We start from the raw sequence: 21,673 nt of genomic DNA, 5'->3' as shown, positions 1-21,673 counted from the left end.
TACATGGGAAGTGAAACTGCTTAAAAGCCAAATTTTTATCTCTCAAATAAACAGTATTAGTACATAGTTTCACCCTGTATAGATAAATGAATTAATTTAAATTTCATGATATTGGACAGTGATTCAAAGTTGGGTGCAGAATTCTGGAGATAAAAAATTACAAGTTACAAGGAGTAGCTGACTTGGATGTGACTCCTGTACAACCCAGACTACTGCTGAGGTTCTTTCTCTTGTAGGATTTGGATGAGGATGTATACAACTTTCAAACTGTAGCCATATTTCTCCAATACACAGTTTTTTCTGAATTTAAGTTTTTCTTTTGTCTTAAATAATGAGTTTCAGAAGTTTTTTTAACTAGGTTTCACTCCATGTATAAAGTTACATGGAGCAAGATACACTATCTTTTATTTGAACAGGAAGTTCCAATTTTGTTTCAGATATACTGTATCTTATTTACAGAGGGGGCTCCAGACATAGAAAACATACCCTGGAAACCAGCTGTGCTCCTTACTGGGTCTCCCCATGAGGTTCAGGTTTTTGGCCTTGTGCAATGTGAAGGTCTCATGGACATATCCACCAGGGTTAACATAGGCCCCTAATGGGCCTTCCACAGACATGCAGAATACATCACTTTTATTGGCAATCTCTCCACCACACTCCTTGCAGCATAACACTGAATACTGAAAGAAAAATACCCATTGTTACCACTTGTACTACATCATAGATTAGATTATTATACATCCATTTATGAATATATTTCTGATCTGACTTTCTGTACAGATGTTCAAATTTGTACACTGCTACAGATGGAGCAGGAGTAGGTGGCCAAATCTCAGGTGGGAACTGCAAAAGAAATTTTCCTCCATTGATGCACAGAACGCTAATTTTTCTCAAGACTTTGTTGGACTTAATAAGGACATTATGGCTTGTGAGCTTGAGTCCTCAAATACTGAACAATGTGTTGACAAAGATACCTTTTGTGATGCATGTGACAATGTGACACAGATGAGGAAGCCCAAAGAAAAAGTGAACCAGACTGTGATATTGTAATCTCCTGATGGTCACTGATTGTATTGTAAATGGTCAAAGGATAGCCTCTGGGACTGTATCAATGCCATAGCTGTGATGGACTGTACTGAACCCAAAGCTGTCTGCTGTTCATTGTGTGACTAACTGATGGTCAGAGAATGGTGTCAGGCATCCATCACTATATCTTTGCATGCAGTTACTGGCTTTGATTGAGCTGTTTGACACATGTCTATGAGTCCATAATGGGAATGGACTAATATAAATTTATAATTATACTTGGCTAATATGATCTGTAATAGCACAGGCTGATGTAGATCTGTAATGGCATTTAATGAATAATAATAATAATGAAGACTTTGTATAGTGCCTAATCTTTAGAAACTCTAAGCACTCTACAACATTAGACAACACCTATAAGATAAAAAATATATAATAATATTAAAAAAACAAACACCATGAAATTAGAAAAACATTAAAAAAATAAAAAATGTGCTGAGAATATTTCAGGTAGGAAACATTATTAGGTCTTTAAGTTTGTTCTTGCAGTCGAAATAAGTGATTTTTGAGAGCCCAACATCTGATTGGTTGACCTTTTCACCTCTCTAGCATCTGTATTTCTGATCCAGTTTTGATCAAACTTTGAATATATGTTTACATTATGAAGATCTCAGACAAATTAACAGGCATGGGCTTGTGCTGGCACCAGGCTGACCAAGTTCTCCAGTGACAATGGACCAACATGGATCTGTAATGGCAATGAAATGACCCAGGTCCATAACGGCACTGGTCAAATGTAAGTCCATTAGGGCACTACAGTAGAACCTATCTTGAAAGACCACCCCTTCTGCAAAATATAATGGTCTCTCAAAACAGGAGGTCTCTCACGACAGGTCATAACACTATAATGAATAAATATGTGTGCATGAAGAACCTGGTCTCTCAAGACAGGTAGTCTTTCACTGCAGATGTCTCTCAAGACAGGTTTTACTGTATACTGAATAAAAGTCCTCCACTCATAAATGCTATTACCAGCATGATGTGGTTACCATATACAATATCAGATAACCATAGCTAATTCCCTCAGGCATTAGTATAATCATTTTGATTGTATTAAAGTCAACTCTGATGCAAATGTCCAGTCATGATGGAGGGGGCCATACTTTCATTCATCCTGATACTGGGATGCCCAGACAGAGTAGGGGATAGTGGAACACCATAAATGATGCTTTCCTGCATCAACTGAGGCCATGTCGGAGCCAGTACTGACTGGCCAATCAATCCTGCCAGGCTGCTATACCAAGTTGGAACTGGTCCTATGGGAAACACTGAAAAGATCTGCTCTAATCATGGAAGTAGCTGTGTGATATGCCATGATGATGTTATCCATTTGATTTTCTTCTGAACCAGTCAACTCTCCATTTTCAAAGTTTACACCAGACGAAAGTTGTCTGGGTTAAGACAGTTGTTCATAGGTTTTCCATCTATCTACATGTTTATATGAGCATTCATTTAAGAGAAGTAGCTATAGCAAGATTTTCAAAATGGACAATGTGGTGACCATTTTTTATCTCTAAGTGGGACCTTTTTCATTTAAGACCAACTATTAGTCATATGCAATCTTCGGGTGAAAAGCCCATGCCAATATGACTTCAATATGACTTCAGTTCAAAGGATTAGAGTTAACAAAATTTCACAATAGCTGCTATGGTGGACATGTCAGATTGGCAAATTTTTTATTTAGCATCAACATCATAAAGAGGCTTTTTAGTGAAAACCACATGCTGATATGACCAAGCACACTCAAACCAATTTAAAGATGGGCACTGCAGCAGCCATATTTAATGATTGAGCAGAAGAATGTTTTATTTTGAACCAACTAGACATCATTAAAAAAAAATTCTGGTGAATAGCTCATTTCAATATGACTTTTTGTTCAGAAGATGTAAGGAAACCATTATTTTCAAGCTGGCTGCCATGGGGGAATATAATCTGGACTTGAGATCAGCACCATTTTAATTTAGGATTAACTAGACATCATATGAATTTTTAGTATAAACCCCATATTGATATGACCATCCATTTAGGAATAATAGTGAAAACAAGATGGTTAAGATGGTTACCATAGTAACCATACTGAATATTTGAACAGCAACAATTTCATGTAGGTCCAACTGACATGGCGGTAAATGTGTGTTAAGTTTCATGGCAATCTTCCAATAAATGTAGTTTCAGATGAGAACTGATTTAACAAACTCATGGTACAGACAGAATGAAGTCAGATGCCAGACAACAGTCCATTTCATAAGCTCTTCTAGTCTATGACTAATGGTGCTAACAAATGGTGGAGTTTTTTTTGGCATCACATATGGTTCCAATCTTGTTGGATCCTTAATTCTGTGGTTCACAGCAACATACAAATTAGCACTCAATGAAAATAAGTGAAACCAAAGTATGTAAAAGCCAGTTTTCTTAAGCAATGGACTTGTAACATCATATATTGTGGTTTTTTAACTCTCCCAGGTTGGCTGCCTCAGTGTGACCTTGGGATAGGCACTAGCACAATTTCATACAGATCCAGCACATCATAGCAAAAAAATTTAAGCCAAAGTGCTGACATAAAAACAACAATTAAATATGATAGTATCTCACCCTGAAGGTCTTTCAAATTTATATAAATGATTATCAATCTGCTTTCAAATATAGATATTAATACTAAAAACTGAAAAATATTTACGTAAGAAACAGAAAGCATCCTGGTACAAAGGTCTTTAAATATTGGACCAGTGATGGTTATGTGCCATGGATGAAAATACAAAAATTTGAAAAACACTGGAACAAGTTTTTATAACATATGCAAAATCAACTCCAGTGCAGGAGATTTCTTCAGAAAGCATCCAAATGACTCAGATATTTTGACCAAGTGCTGTTATTAGGTTGATGCAAACACAGTGAGCAACATCAAGCCCACTTGGGCCTCATGCTGAAACTGCCACCATTGTCAGAAAAGTGATATCTTTATCCACCATTTGCAGAAGACAGGAGTAAAGTCTAGAGCTGAAATCAATATCTGAATACTTGAATCAGAATATTTTGGGGGAAAATATTAGAACTGAAAACTGGTGTTCAAATATTCGTTTGTTTACCCAGCAAGTTTGGTTGCATTCCATAACAGAAACCAACAAGATGAAAGAGGAACCTAAAACCTGCTAAATTACATCAAATTCAAACTGTGACTCACAAGGTAATCATAATTTCAAAATTGTAAAATGTCACACTGCTCACAATATCAACATTTACCCAGAAGACTAAATGATCTACTCCCAAACATGGTTGAGGCATGGCACTAGTTCCCAGATAAATGGCTGCAGTAGAGAGATTACATTATACTGTGTACAGAAGCCACAAGGCCATATCACAAATATTGCAATGTACATCTTGCATCAGTGCATGGGTTTCAGTTAAAACAATTATTTAGCAAGTCTGAATACAGGTTCATTATGGCTTAGCAGAAATCATGATGTCCAATGAAGGCATTTTATAGCCAAAAGGTCCATTCCAAAGACCTGCAATTAATGTGTCCAAATTTAATTAAATTAAATTGACTGCATGCACATGTGATTTTGACTGTGAACAAATCACTTATAACCAGGACAATTAACAACCTACATGCATTTTATCTTGAATTTCTATCATCAAAAACATACTTTAGACCCCGACAATGCTATTTAATTAGATTTAGATAGTGTTGTTGTTGTTGTTGTTGTTGTAGGGTTTAACGCCATTTTTCAGCACACGATAGGCTATACATGGCGGACAGTATTAATGGTGGAGGAAGAACCTGGAAAAGCCCCGGAAAGAACCACCGACCCACGAGAAGCTACTGGCAAGCTTTCTCACATACCTACATTGGCGTAGTGTACAGTATTTTTAATACAGCTTCGATGGTAGCAGAGAGTGTCAAGAAATAAGATAAACACCAAAGTAGATAACAAAGAAAAGTATGGATTGTATACCTTTAATAACATCAATGAATACTCAATAATACTTGAATACGTTCAATAAATATTTGAATAGGAAAATTTGGTACTCATTTCCACTATAAAAGTGAGATTAGTGAGATTTTACAATACTATTCTCATATAATGTCCCCTCATCATATATATATATATATATATATATATATATGTGTGTGTGTGTGTGTGTGTGTGTGTTTGACCTTTATCCATAGTTGAGGGCAGAGCCTACCTGAATACTGTCATGTTTTCTTTAAGATATTTACTCAAATTAGAGTTCAAGGCCTAACTTGTTTATGAGCTGAGAATCTTCTGGAAAGAACTTGTTCACAATTTGGTGAAGTTTTCCATCATAAATTTGGGATTTCCTGAACAATCTATTGAAGAAGAAGAAAAAAAAACACACAGAGACACACACACACACATGCTTGATAAACAAATGTTTAATTCCTATTTTATATCTGTCTTTAGATATCTATGATCAAAATTTGCAGTTGTGTTGTGACATAATTTGAGAGGAATTATTTATTAAAACCATTCCTTGGAATTACAAAGTGCTTACATTCTGGACTAAAACACTAAAGTGAGATTATTGTGAACGTCACGATGATACAACAGAACATTTAAAAATGATTGAAACTCATTTGAAACATTCTAAATTATTGAACAGGTGATAAGACATTCGGGATTATTTGGGATTTAATTCACAATACTGTCTTTTAAACTTTCACTTTATAACTCCAGAAATAAATTATTTATTTATTTTACTAAACTCATTGGTTTTGCTTGTTTCTGTTCCATAGTTTAAGACCTAGAGGCGCAACCATATATATATATATATATAAAAATATATACATACCTTTTGTAACATACTAAGAGCATATTGAAATCGCTGGGAGGCATTGTTTATACTAAGTAGATGTAAACGCTGATTGTCGCTCATAGGCAGATTCTGTATCACCCAAAACGACAGCTCTATTCCGCTCTGGGGCAAATTCTCCGGCTTTATTGTTTCATTCCAATTATGTAGCTCAGTCTTTATTCTCTCCATCAACAAAGCCTGTAAAATAAGTTTAATAATTTCAATAACATGACAGTTTTGTCTCTAGCTTTGACTTAGATATACTGTTTTGTCTCTAGTCTTGACTGGGATATATTGTTTTGTCTATAGTCGAAAATGGGATATACCATTTGTCTATAGTCTAAAATGGGATATATTTTTTGTCTCTAGTCTAAAATGAGATATATTGTTTGTCTCTAGTGTAAAATGGGATATATTGTTTGTCTCTAGTTTAAAATGGGATATATTGTTTGTCTCTATTCTAAAATGGGATATATTGTTTGTCTCTATTCTAAAATGGGATATATTGTTTGTCTCTAGTCTAAAATGGGATATATTGTTTGTCTCTAGTCTAAAATGGGATATATTGTTTCACACTTTTGCAATACAGCTCTTCTATACTTTTACTCAACATTTTTAAAGACAAACTGATTTGAGACCTTCAGCTCTAAAATGACTTTCCAAGCACAGGTTTATTGTTGGTTGACTTTTATAGTTTAAATTCTATATACCATATATTCCAAGCTTTTAAATTAGCTCCTATAGTTATATTATATATAAACATCTGAAAAAGTATGTATGTATGTATGTATGTATATATGTTATGTATGTATGTATGTATTATATGTATGTATGTATGTATGTATGTAGGTAGGTAGGTAGGTAGGTAGGTAGGTATGTAGGTATCTATGTAGGTAGGTATGTAGGTAGGTAGGTAGGTATGTATGTAAGTAGGTAGGTAGGTATGTATGCATGCATGTAGGTAAGTATGTATGTATGTATGTATGTATGTGTATGTGTGTGTGTGTGTGTGTGTATGTATGTATGTATATATGTATGTATGTATGTATGTATGTATGTATGTATGTATGTATGTATGTATGTATGTATGTATGTATGTGTGCATGTGTATATGTATGTATCCATGTATGTATGTATTTGTGTGATAGAAAGGAGGAAAAATACATAATACATATGCTACTACAGTGTGACCCCTCTGTTATAACACAAATTCTGATATAACACGGTCGTGGTGTGGTTCCCAAAATTTCACATGTATTTTTCTCATATACAAAAAAAAAATTCTTTCTGAAAAGTATGAAAAAAGCAAAATGTTTATTATCATTTTGGGGAAGAGATTGCATATGAATAATACAAGATGATCGTGGTGTGGCTCCTGAAATCTCATAAGTATTTTTCTTGTACACGAAAAAAATTTCTTCTTAAAAGTACGAAAAATGACATGTAAAAGATTTACTCAGGGATTGCACATGGCTTTGCCAATGTCGCAAACTGCGATATTTTTCCTTATTGGCGGCAAAATATTCCATCTGGTGATTTTTTTTTTACTGGCGACATTGTTGGCTGTTTAAACATGTATAAACAACCACTGATTTGGAATGAAGAAATTCAGAGGCCCCATGAAAGTAAGCTGCAAAGTTGATATAAAATGCACTGAAATTTATCTATTGTCATATAAACAAATTCTTTTTCCACATTGACTAACCATCTTAACAGAACATTGTTATATCATAATCCACTTATGCTGACATCAAGCAGGAGTACTTATGTTGGGAAATATCTGCTTTTTTTTGTTGACATTTCTGGTAGCAGAGATCAACTGGACAAGGCATTATCTCATAATCTATCTTTCATCAGATTTTCGGCTGCTCGCTAGTAATTAATATATTTACATAGACTGACATTTGTAAGTGGTGTTATGTATATTTGATTTAATTTAATTTTTTGTTTGTTAGTTTTAATTTTTTTAAATTCCATTACATGTTATAGTAATGCAACTTTACTTACTTCAATTTGACATTTTCCAGAAATTAGTTTGACCTGACTGTTTTTTCGTAAACACCTATTAATAGAACTTTGTATCTATATGCTGACCTAGTTCCTGACTTTGATTCAAAATTAGTAACAGCTGAAGTAAACAGCTTATTTTTTTTTTTTTTTTATTCATTCCTAGTGTGGGATTTTAGGGTGGATTCAAGGCTGTACCGGGCGTACGTGACTTTTTACATGAAACAGCCTCTATTTTGAAATTCTGGTTTTACCGTAATTGCACAGCAGTTAGGTTTAATACTGATGTTTTGAGAAATAATCTCAGTTGGGCTTTTAAACACTTAGATATCAACGTGTTTTTTTTTTCTGTTGTGACCAGCTGGAGTTATATTTTTAATTTTTCTTCAAATTATTTGGATTCTAAGAGATTAATTCTTTTCCATGGGAATATTTAAGTTCTCATACAGAATTCTTGGACAAAGATATTTATTGACATTTTATTCAGAATTCAAACACTGGAATATTATTTTCTGTGGTACAATAAAGAACTGTTGACATGTCAATACTATACTGGGTACAATATACGTCATCACCTTCCATTCTGGATTTTCGTCAGGACTCCAACTCAAATTCATTAGAACATTTTTTACTAGGACCTCTAATTTTTAATTCTTGGATTATTCTTGGATTATTTTTGGATTTGATTCTTAAAACTGTAAGTTCTTTTTCTTATTTTACCTTGTTTTTCTAGGGAAATAAATTATTTGTTATATTTTACAAAGCTTGTTGTCTTCGCTCTTTTCTTGTTTTTGTTTACGAGAGCCTAAACACGTAACAGTGGATGGTAAGTAAAATTCCTCTCTTTTCACTCAAAACTAAATCCTTCAGAGCACTCACATTTTTTTTAGTAATCCCTGTCATCAGACCAAAACACATGCGTCTCTATCATACACTGACCCTTTTTAAAATTTCTGATGCATGCATGGAAGGCAACATCACTCCACTACCACAAATGTAAAAAAAAAAGATCATAACTTGTTGATCTATTCAAAAAGCAGAAAGGAACAGTAACTAAATTCGACCAAACAACAGCCAATTCCTTTTTTAAAATTTACCCAGATAAAATAGTCTGCTGAAATTTAAAAAAAAAACAGATTACCTTTAAAGCACCAACTTTAATGAAAATGTACTAAGCAAATAGAAAAGAAATCAGTCACAATCAAGCAATACAATTATCTGATGTTGCTGCCACAATAAAAAACAAGCATTTGCTTGGTTCTCCAAAGCTGTCCTTTAGCAGTGACTTCAATAACACATGAACCCTTCATCAAAGAAATCTGACTGCAATCTTCAATAAAAAAAGAACCCTTCTTCAAAGGAAGTCAGTATCAAACTTAAATAAAAGCAATGGAATCTGATGGGACAGTTTCATTTTCTGACATGACTGGAACACTTTTACTGTGCCATGAAAGTTTCCTTTTTGCAGAAAAAAGTTTATGCTTACAAATGTTAACAACAGCAGTTTAAAATGCAATCTAACTTTTACTGAGTTGGAATGTACTGAAAAGTAAATGTGCTTCATCATTCTTTACGCGGTTGTGCTATTTTTTTTTCATCGAATTCAGACCAATATGACCTGTGACAAAATTACTGAATATTTTAAATCTATGTGTGTGCATATTTTCTATGGAATTGCTTCTATTGTGGATTTAATGAATGAATGTGATGAGATTCATGGGTGAGTACACGGTGTTGATACTCTATTCATGCCAGACATTTGACATGTATATATAAACAGTACACATGTATATATACCAATGCATGGTACTCTGAATAAAGTAAAATATTATATATGCCTTCTCTGTTTTAACTACCTTTGTATTTCTCATTTAATATGCATCAATTTAATTTGGTAACTGTGCGAATGAAGCATGTATTTTTGCAACCGCATTTATTACATAGCCCCCTCCTTGAAAATTTTCTTCAGCTTACTGACCTGGTTGCTTATAACATGGTTCAGTCCATAACACTATCGGGTTCTATGGCTCCCAACTACCGTGTTATAGTGGGGTCACACTGTACCACCTTTACCTTATGTTTTTGGACATCCTAAGATTTTGAATACCAATAACATTTTTCTCTGAACAATTTTCTAAGTCTTCAGAAACTTTAACATGTTTCTGAATTTTCAGACACCATAAATAAAATTGGTGATAGTTTTCATGAAAAAACAGAAAGGTAATCTAACTTAATACAGCAATCAGTATTGGAAAATAAAAACAAAGACAACATGAAAGACTATCTTGCATTTTCAGATTATCAACCACAGCTTTACATAAATATCTCAAGGAAAAATGTCTGAAAATCAAGACTTGTTTAGTTTTGTATGTATATAGCTATTAACAGACATGATAAACGAGAGTTTCATATACGTTTGTGGTAAGAAGTTCAGTTTTTAAATGAATTGTCTCCCTCAAAAAATGCAGAACATTTCCTTAAAAATAGAAATCAATTAGCACTTTATGTTTCTCTGAAAATGCTTATACCCGATCACAATAATACTAGAAAATTACTCTCTGCTACCTATGAATCCAGCCCTCCCTGAAAGATGAAAAAAATGTCTGTTGAAGTAGCATACAGACAAAGGAAAGTAACTCTTACAGATTAATTCCAATTCTTACCACTGATATCCTGGATATAATAAGTTTAAGCTTTAGTGAAACTTTAACTGGATGCTGATATTTCTGGGAAAGGTGGGAGGGACTGAAAGCAATGTGACTGTGTAAGCATTTTTAGAGAAACATAATTTACCCCAAAAATGCATTTCTTCACCAAATACATTACCCAATCATATTAACATTAGGAGAGTAGGTAAGAGGAGGAAATGCCTGAAAATCAACCTCTACACATATTACCCTGTAGAAGCACATTGACTGCTCTACTGAAAGGATTACCTTCTCCTAAGGTGAGGCTAGTACAATTAAAGATTATACATTTACACCCATGTGAGATGATCCTTGTGGGATCCTGCACCTGGACACTGCCTTAAATTTCAAAGTTTCCTGTGAGAATCTAGTGAAAGTTGCTAAGTCTTGCATGGAGCACAAGTTGTGCTGTTATTAATGGGGCATGGTAACTTTGGGCAGCTACCAGTGGCTCAACATGATTCCGATCTCTCTGCAAGGCCGTGTCACACAAACAGTAGCTGAATTCAGACATTATGTTTGAAGGCCATATTCATAAAATTTGCTTGTATTATGAGAGCTCAAATCTTCAGGAGTCAAACCTGATCTTGTCAGAGTTCAGATTACCCTCATCTCTTAACTCTCTCAAGCCATGTGGCCAGCACTGTGGAGTTATGTCTTGCTTTCCTGTCTTAAATAGGAATAGTATTTGATGGTTGCCTTGGACATTTCCGTTGTGTCTCATCTGAGGGTGCATATCAGATCCAGCATCTTCCCCTCTCTTGATGGATCAATCAAGGAGAGAGAGAGAGTGGATAATTGTTTGCCTATTGACAGTAACCTGTTTCTAGAAATGAAACCAGTTGGTGTCATTAGTACAATTGAGCTGTTAGAAAAACTGCAAATAGTAAGGATCCATGGACAGTAAATGCAGCTCAATCACCCAGCAAGCTGATGCTAGCCCTATCTGGAAACAAGTCTTGTATAATGACTGCCTCACTGAAGTGGAAGAATGCGGCTTGAAATTAGAGTTCAGCCACATCAAGACCTGTGAAAAGTTCCATTCGGGGAGCAATGTTAGCCATCATGGATATGCTGACTTTGGATAGCAAATCAGAAAGGCACTTGTTGCAACCAATATTGTCTCTTTCATGATGTCTGAACATGTCTGAGATCATGGAACTGTATCCTATGACTGTGATAGGTGCTGTCTTTTTGAGAAAAAGACAGAAATTAGCTAAGTGGGGGATGGAGGCTGAAAGTGGTGTGACATAATTAATGTGATTAGTCTTTGAAAGCACACAATTTCTCTCATATACCTTCAAACTGGAGGGTTGTCAGTCACTATCCTCTCCACAATCGATATACCACAGTCCTTTTCAAGCAGACCATTCCTTAAAAGAGCCAGGCATTAAGGAAGAGTTTCACAGGACCTGTTTGCTTAGAGGTGTGGGCATTGCTACAATTTTTATGGGTACTTTTGTTGCCAGACTGAGCATATCACTGACATAGGATATATTCCAGAGGATAGGGGCAATTAGAATATTTTGCAAGCCCTGTCCTTTATTTTCTGAATTAGTTTTGGTATTAGAACTGTCTGACAGAAGGCATATGCCCATATAACTTCCCAGCTGATTGAAAGCATGTTGATGGCACATGCCTCTGGGTCCAGAATAGAGAGACAAAGCTGGGTAATTTGTTAGACAGAAACAGGTTTAGCATTGATCAGCCCTATAGGGCAGACTCTGATGAAGATGGATGGATGCAGGTCTAGCATTGATCAGCCCTATTGGGCAGACTCTGATGAAGATGGATGGATGCAGGTCTAGCATTGGTCAGAGACTTGGATGGATGCAGAGACCACTCCATATGAAGCAGTTAGCCTCTCCTTGATAACAAGTCTGCTAGGACACTGAGCATGCCAGTGATGTGTTGGACTTGCATGTATATATAATACTGAGCACACCAATGAAGGTACTCCCAAAATATAATGCAATGGTCCCATCATTTCATCATCCATTCTTTAAAGAGATAATTCAATAAGGCTGAATTTTCCAACATTATCAAAACTTTCTTCCTTTGGATCATTCCAAACAAGTGTGCAGACTTTGAAAAAGGAATTCATTTCCAAGAGATTGATGTGAAGAGCTTTCTCTTGCAGTGTCCACTTGCCGCTGACTGTCATAGTTTAGCAGCAAGTGTGCCATCCCCAGATTGACATCTGTACAGATTGTGATTTCAGGTTGTAAGGCTTCCAAAGGTATTCCCACTGCTAGCCACTTACCTTCATGCCATTGAAGCATAAGTGTTTGATTTTTGGTTTAGAATCACATGATATTGGGTTCTACTATGCTAGAAGGGTCACAGGCACAGGACACATATAACAGGTACACTGAAATTCCCTTATCAATATGATCATTCTGCAGATGCCTTCCCCATTGCATCAACAATACTGTGAACGAATTTGGGAGGAAAATGAACTAAGTTGATACGAGTTAGAAACTCTGTCCCTAGATTAACAAATATTGCAAAGATTTTTCATATCATGAACCAAAACCAACCTTATTAAAGAATTTACGGTATATCATCCAGGTATGCCGCTGTCACTGTGCAGAAGGATGTCCTGATTTGGGATATAGCTCAGTCCAATGTCTTGGTGGGGGCTCAAGGGTTACAAGTTACATCAAATGGAAGACGGCAGAATTGTTACACTACCATGAGGCATCTAGAGCAAATGTATATGCACCATAGTGTGTGAATAGGTGGTTGAAATACATGTCTGATGAGTTAAGATTGATCGCATATTCATTGTGTCACAGACAGACAGACAGACAGATGGACCCTGTCATTTCGATCTTCATATCTGGGGCAGCAATAAACTGACCGACTCAATTCTATGACAAGTCTTAATTTTCTGTTCATTTTTGTAACCAGAAAAGTCAAGAATGGAAACCAAGGGAGGCTGGGTTTTTTAATACCTCCACCATCCACTTTATCAGCAAAATCTTCTTCTGTAAAATGTCTGCCTTCATCAGATCACTTAAAGTCTCTGTTATAAAGGGGGACAACAAAAGCAGAGGAGTTTGGATGAATGAAATTCTGAGCCCCTCTTATTGGAAATGTTTTTTTAAAGTCTGGAAGAACAAAAGGAGTCTGGCACGCAGAGGAGGATCACCTTCACATATAAAAGGTTCTACCTGTCTGATATGCTAGTCTATATGCAGATGGGGGTACACATCACAGTGGACCTTATCTGGGACTATATCTGAGGAAATGGGAAATAATGAAGCAATATTTCTTAGATATTTTTGCAAGAAAGTTTTGATAGTTTTTTACAGTCTGAGTAATATAAGATTAGGGTGAAACAGTTTCATCTAATTCAAAATGACAGTATCTGACAACTCAAATGTTGCTGATGTTTATAAACTGCAGTTTCGATTTTAAGTATTTTCCAGTTTTGAAACAACAGCAAAAAAGATGTCAAATCTGCCAAATCTACATTGCAGCACAAAATATCAATCAGCCATGTCCAATATCAACCCTAAAACTTTATCGGGTCAATTGAGAATTATTTTACTTGTCGCCAAGGTTTGAAATATAAAAAAAGGTAATTATTATCTGGCATCTGACAGTAATGGGGAAAGATGGTATACAGACATAGACATCTTTCTTAAAAGAGTTAAAATTACTCCAGTCTAATTATCTAAAACACAAATCATGGTTTTCATACAATATACACCTCTGCCTTCATAGAGATCCAATCTACCATATATACTCACTTATAAGTCAAATCCAATTGCAAATAACATAGACAATTTTTTTATCTCATTGCATACCACACTGGCAAATCAGGGTCTATGCTGTTTTTACTACTGATTACTCCTACCAAAGTGCAATTACCCATATCTGCTGGCATATTATGGGATGGCAGATCTGGGTCTATATTGTTTAGAGTTGGACTTGATCTGAATTTAAGTATATCTTGGTACATTTGATTAATTACCTGGTCATACATCTTGTACACCCATGGTGGCCACCAAGTGAAGTAGGCTGAAGTGAACCGATCTATCTGCAATATGAATGAAACTACTTAAAACTCCATACAATGAATCTCATGTGATAGCTCCTTCTGTATGAAATTTATGAACTTGACTGAATAACATCTATCTTTAACCAGCTTTAGCAAAAGGAATTTTTTTATATCATTTAATAAGTTATATAAAATTCAACAAACAAAAGAAATACATAGCAATTATTTGACTTTAAAGTAGATTGGTATGTGTTAGACATCATTCCTTAGCCTCATGTTATGCCTTGATAATAAAATGTGATATTGTGTCTATTACCACAAATATGAGACAGCTTTATAAAACATGGATTTGATGACAATTATGAAACAAACAGCTTTAAGGCCTTAATTTTTTACTGATGTCACATTTGTGTAATTTGGAACCTTTATACAAAAAACAGTATCAACTGGTTATGGTGTCTATACAGCAGAGAAGAAACTTCAAAATAGAATACAAACTTAGTGAAATCAATATGTTTTACTATTATTTTCTTTAAGGCTACATCCTAAATAGAAGAAATAGAAAGTCTTAGCCAATGAGGTTGGAATTACTGCATAATTTAAATCAAAAGAAATTGGGTAAAACATTTCAAAATTACACATCATACAAGGCTAATTAACCTTTCTTCTCCTCCTAAAGCTGACTGAGGTCAGGACATGGCCCTGTCTGTCCACTGCTGTCTTGATATCCTCCTCATCACATGGGGGACTGCAACAATATCGACAATGAGATGGTGGTCTTGAGCCCTCAAAGGCATCTGGCAGGACCAGCTCTGGGAGAATCTTCACTTTAGCCATCAGTCCTCTTAAAAATTGAATGTAAATTGAGGAAATGATTTTATTTACATTTCAGCTGTTTGCCATATCAAGAAAATTTGGTTTCTCTGATAAAAAACAGTTGAACAATGCAAACATGAATGGATATAAATGAAAATCAAATAAATACAGTACATCACCCATGATAAGCTCCGAGGGACTGCCTTGTAACTGTGATAAATAGTGGGCTGAGAAATGAGGGTAACTATCAACTGACAAGACTTTCTTAGATAAAGTTTGCCAAAATGTTATAAAAAAAGTCCCTCAAATGGAATGATGCTATTCTGGTCACAAATAATTTCTAGGACTTCAAGATATGTCTGTTTCTTTCATTAATTTATTATTTTTAACTGCTCATTACTGAAACACTCACTGATATTCCTGAGAAACAAAAAACATACTAAATCTGATAACAAAAATATTTTCTTATATGTTAAGTTAGCATGTTCACAACATTTGACCTTGAACCTGATATCATGAATAGAAGATCAATGAACTTAATCGTTTCAATGTCACAATATAACCACAAGTTGGGTTAAGTCTATATATATTTTTGAAGAAAGCGAATTTTTCATTAAATTATATTTATCTGAGAATACATACCAGATCACATTAATGTTCGGAATATAAGTCTGCTACCTCCCAAATTCAACCCTATTAAAATGAAATTTGGCTCATCTGACTATAATGTAATACACAAAGAGCAGTAACTCTTGCCAATTACCTCCCACTGCCATCGCCAGGTGTCGCTAGCTATTAAGCTAAGAATGCTGACATGGCAGGGGTGCTGGGAGGGTTTTAAGTAATGTGATCGGTTAGACATTCTCTGAGAAACAATTTACTGAAAAATTTGTTTTCTCCTCTGAATACCCTTCTAATAGGTGGGGAGAATGCTGAAAATCTTACCTATACCTTAGATACCTTTCTAGGGAAGAAAGGCTAGATTCCCTACATAAATGATAACCTACTTTCCTAACATGAAAGCAACACAACTTATATCACATGATCTGTGACCTTCATATCTAGTTATTGTATTCATCTTACCAACAAAATGTCCTAAGCAAATCCACAGGTCCCACCAGATCCAAAGTTTGTCACAATGAAGCTAAATCCCCGAGATGAAACTCCAGAAGGTATACTCTGCATGCCAGCCAACAGCTTTTATGTTGTTGTTTTGGGTTTAATGCCTTTTTTCAGTGTATGATATGTGGCGGCCAGTAAAACTGGTAGAAAAAGAACCTGGAAAACCCCCAATAAGAACAATTTTACCAATGTGAAGCCACTGGCAAGCTTTCTCAAATACCCACAATGGTCAAGCCCAAGACATGAACCCAGATATACAGTGGTGAGGCAATAATTGGTAATGGCAAGTGCCTTAGACCACTCAGACACCCAGATTGTCTCATATTGAAAAGCTACACAAACATATCCTCCTTCCTGGCCATAACCAGGAGAACAAGTCGTTTGCATTTGTCACATGTTGTCTGTGTAAGCTTCAAGTGGTGTTGTGAAAGCACACATAGAATCTTCAATGGCTGCTTTTCTCAAAGTGTCTGTTATAGAGACGGAGTGACGTGTCTGACTGTCCATTGATTACAGCCTATTTATGGTTACAAAGCCATGAGGAGCACTGAACCATCCAGTATGAAATGAAGATAGTTTAGGTCAACTAAAAGGGCATGTAACTCACTCATCCCATATGCTGAAGCTTAAGCTATCACATGTTTTGTATGACAGCAGCTTCAGTGGCTTTCCGGCTAAAGACTTGAGACTTGTCTGAATTGAGCTATGTCAAAACCAAGGACAGATTCCATTTTGGAAAAAGGGGAAGGGATTTGGGCCAATTCACTACAAGACTGGTCAGTAGGTCCAACAGATCTTTATCCTGGCTGATATCCCCTCTATTAATATGCCTGAATGTGTCAGGTATCATGGAGTAGCAGATTTGATGTTAATTTGGGCCAACTATTTCTCTTTACAGAACCCGAGAAAAAAGTCAACCAGCTGAGGGATCAAGGAACTAAAAATGGTGATGTTGTTGATTGTCACCAATCCCTTAAAACCCACCACTTTTCCTCATAAGCCCGCAATGCCATCTAGCTCAAAAGATTCTCTCCTGAGAAGAAGGGGTCGAAGAAGCAGACTGGCTGGACAGAGGTGGAACACATGTGACTGCAATTGTTTAAGTAATTTGGTTTGGCCAGACTCTTCCTGGGTAGATCCATCACTTGATTAAGTAGATTATTGACTCAGAACTTGTCTCATCTGAGAGGGTCTATCAGAATCATCTTGCATTTCTGACCCCTCAACTTCTGAATCAATTTCAGTACCAAGACCCTCTGAGGGCAGGCAAAGGCCTGCAACCTTTCCCAACTGACTGTCAGTATGTCAACAGCACAGGCTTCTGGATCCAAAATTGGCAAAATGATGGTGGGTAATTTGTAAATCCACCTTGTGATGAAAGGATTGATTACCTCATACTGCCAGTGTGTGAAAATCTGATGAAAGACTGATTGATGAGGGACCATTTGGAATTAATGACTTGACTCTACCTTGAGAGAGAGTGAGTTGGCCAGAATATTGATTTTGCCGGAAATTTATCTGATTTAACCAAAATGTACAGGTCAGTTGATTTGTGCTCCCTGTTTAAGGAGGTAGGTCAGCACCAATGAGTTGTCTGACATAATCAGAATTGTTGCCCCTGGAGGTGGTCCTTACAGACTGTATCAAAGCGTGGCCACAGGTGGGCTCCAAACCGTACATGCTGGGGTTTCTCCAGATAGATTTGAGTCAACTGGAAAAGGTGTGAGCAAGCAAAGACACCTGTAAGAGGTGCATCAAATCCATGGCTGCACTGAATAAGCCAAGGAGTTGCAAGAACTCTCTTGCTGAAATCCAAAATGAATATTGATTTTTACAAGCTCAATGAGGCTTAACATGTAAACATACAGAAGTTGAACAAGACTGAGCCTTGTGATAAACTACATGCACAGATAGACAAAACACAGGGATTGATGAAGGTTGTACTTTCCCAGTTCATAAAAAAACTGAGATGATTAAAATGGTGTAGGAGATTGTTTCAACCCTTTACAAGAATAGAACTTAACATACATTTCAGGAAGATGCATCCAAATACAAAACAACTGCTATAAATGAAGTCAACAAGAACAAGGTCACGATGAAATTCATGACTTTGGCAAATGTCCAGGTGATGATGTTTAGACCAAATGGAATAACTCAAAACTGGTAAACACTCTAGCAGTACACAAAATGAAGAAATATCTGCAAAACTGGGACATGAAAGGACACCATTTCATGTATCCTGATAATTCACAAACCTGCTTATAATGCGAAGTCAAGCATGAATGCCATTTCTTTTTTTTTTAACTAGAAAATAAACTGACCCCTATTTGTTGAAAATAATAAAAAAACTGCAATGAAAATTGGTAAATGAAAGCTTGATATAGTGCTTATTTTATCATCTAAACTCGTAGATAGGACTTGGAAATTTGAATCAACATTATGAAATTATCAACTTTGGCACAATTATTTGTTGTATTGTTGCAAGGAATTAAAAATTTGCATTATCACATTACATTTTTTTGGTATCAAGTAATGGAGGTGGAATAAAAGAAAAGTTCAAAGGCAGGCAAATGCTACCTGTGTAAGAGCAAGTCTTGTGCTAAGTCAACTCATTTTAATTGATCTGTCGAACACTTACAAATATTATTGTGCACATAATATAATTAAACAACCTTAACTAATTCACAGATGTGATCAAAGATAGCAAGGCAAACAAGCAAAATGAATACTTGGTGAAAGAAAAAACTTTGTTTCACATTTACGGTTCATTGTGGAGAAGTGAGTTTCAGAATCTGTAGGCAACTTAAAATTACTGAACTGGCACACTGAGGATGAGAAAAAGTTGCAATATTAATTGCAATGAAATCATAGCATCAATATTTTACAAACAGAACAATAATAACAATGAGTTTTGACACTGAAAGTTGTTTCAAGAAATGAATGTCCCTAGTTGTTTAAAAAAGGATCTTGTTGGGTTGCAAGTTAAATTTATATTGCAGAGTGCAATCCGGGAGCACTGAAGCAGAAAACCAGACTAATCAACAGCAACTAAAAGCAGTGACATAATACACAATGTTTATTACACATGAAGGTTGGTGAAACAACCTGGAATAATGTTAATGCTCTCTCAGGGGTTGGGCATCTTGAAAATAAATTAAAAACAAATAACTTCTTTAAAAAAAAGTGTTTTATTGACAATCATTCCCAATGCAATAAAAAAAGACTATTTAGCCTACAAATAGCCCTGCTTTCCCTGCTCCACAGTTTTCTTGATGTCCAGTGGGGATGGCATCACTTCATATTTCAGAGGTCTCTCAGTATTGCGTTCTATGTTTTTGGACCCCATTTTGCAAGAGCTGTTGATGGAGAGGTGTAAAACAAGACTACACTAAAACCAGTAGGAAAATGCAAGCTTAAGGTTACAAACCCAAAGAATGGAAGAAAATAAAAAGCAGACTTTGTAGTCCTGAATGGTGACGAAGCAACACCATTAAACAGACATAAAGCTGCACAACAAATGGACCTGCTTCAGGAATGTCTTAGAAGATTATGCAGACTTGTTTTAAAGGTATAGACAAGATAGAAGGAAAATAAAATCTTGAGATGAATCAAAGTAAATCTGCAAAGAAAAGTACCATAAAAAGGAGACTGAAAACAAACTGTGACAGACCTGAAAAACAAAAGATTATCACTACTGTTACTCAACCATCACTGTGTGTATCCCATATGGTTTGTGTTGTAAAACCAAACAAATTGACCCCAAAGATTTAAATGAAGCTATCAAAAGAAATCTTTATCCTTGACCTATGATAGATGACACATTTTCCGTTTGAGCAATGCAAAGATATTTATCAAAGTCAATGCAAAATTTGAGTTCTGGCATACAGAATTGGATGACCACATTCAACTCACCAGATGGTCTGTATTGATGGCTATGCAAGCCATTTGATTTATAAACTTTACCAAAAGAGTTTCAAAGGAGACAAAATGAAGTGGTGGATGGCTGGCAAGGAGTGCGCAGCACAATAGATGATATACTCATTTACAGAGAAGGGGATACAAAAGAAGAGGCAATCAGAAGTCATGATGGGAAATTCTGATTTCTGATGGAAAGATGCAGAGAAAGAAACTTGAGGCTGAACAAACAAACTGAAACTAGAAGTGAGGGAAGTTTGTTTTACACATACTTACAGCACAAGGACTGAAACTTGACCCAGACAAGGTAAAAGCTGTCACCAAAATACCAAATCTGAGATATGTTAGTGGATTCAAAATATTCCATGGATTTGTAAACTATCTAGCAAGTCCCCGCCAGAGTTGAATGAAATGTGTGAGCCATTGAGAAAACTATCTAGCAAGTCCCTGCCAGAGCTGAATGAAAGGTGTCAGCCGTTGAGAAAACTGATCAGGAGTGAGAGTGAATGGATCACACAGGAATTCATGACGCAGCAGTTTTTAAAAAATCAAAGGATTTATTGCATCTAACCATTTGCTCTCCCTTCAGAGGAAGCCAAATAAAACCTTAATGAGCAATAACTGAGCAAAGGAGCCTATCTCGATCATCCCCAGCACAGATACAACTAAGACTGGGGATCTCAGGTAGCTAATTCTTAGTCAGAAACACAGGTCAGCTAGGAAGAGAAACAGAATCACAATTGCTGTTGAAGCATAAACAGCCCTATAGACTCTGATGAAGATGGATGGATGCAGGTCTAGCATTTATCAGCACTGACAAAGCAAAAAGCTGACTCATCTCCTCAATTACACTATGTGAGCTAGAAAACAGTCTCAAAAGTTAACTTCACTAAGAGGTTCATAAGAGGTTTCTGAAGCTCAAAATATTTGATGAAATCCAAAAGAATGAATCTCATCTGTGGTGGAAAACTTGAAAGCATTAGAAAGGGATGACTTATAGCTCTTAATAGTGGACACACAACAGTTCTTTAATTTGAAAAGAAAGAGAAGAAAGCCTGCAATGACATTTGAAGGGGGACAGCTAGGATCAATGCATTTCCTACTGCACAAACTACAGAAGAATCTCCATTTTATATTGTAAACCCTGGAAGCAGATTGCCTCCTAGCCTAGACAATGCAGTAGGCAACCAGACTGATTCCTTGAGATGAACCA

General features: G+C 35.9%; 1 protein-coding gene across 1 annotated transcript in view; it reads right to left on the bottom strand.

Annotated features, from left to right (window-relative positions):
• LOC149787863 (protein cereblon-like) overlaps positions 1 to 21,673 on the bottom strand; it is a 45,470-nt gene that overhangs the window by 6,458 nt on the left and 17,339 nt on the right. The window contains exons 5-8 of the mRNA XM_089974095.1: positions 15,268 to 15,451; positions 14,581 to 14,646; positions 5,902 to 6,102; positions 487 to 680 (exon numbers count right to left, since the gene is read on the bottom strand). Of these exons, the coding sequence (XP_089830221.1) occupies positions 487 to 680; positions 5,902 to 6,102; positions 14,581 to 14,646; positions 15,268 to 15,451 (645 nt within the window). The remainder of the gene's footprint in view (positions 1 to 486; positions 681 to 5,901; positions 6,103 to 14,580; positions 14,647 to 15,267; positions 15,452 to 21,673) is intronic.

The sequence above is a fragment of the Sinohyriopsis cumingii genome, chromosome 11 (genome assembly GCF_028554795.1).
Source record: "Sinohyriopsis cumingii isolate HCF-2022 chromosome 11, ASM2855479v2, whole genome shotgun sequence".
In the NCBI taxonomy this organism is placed as follows: Eukaryota; Metazoa; Mollusca; class Bivalvia; order Unionida; family Unionidae; genus Sinohyriopsis; species Sinohyriopsis cumingii.
Note: the sequence above shows the minus strand (reverse complement) of the source record. Positions and strands in the feature narration are given on the sequence as shown.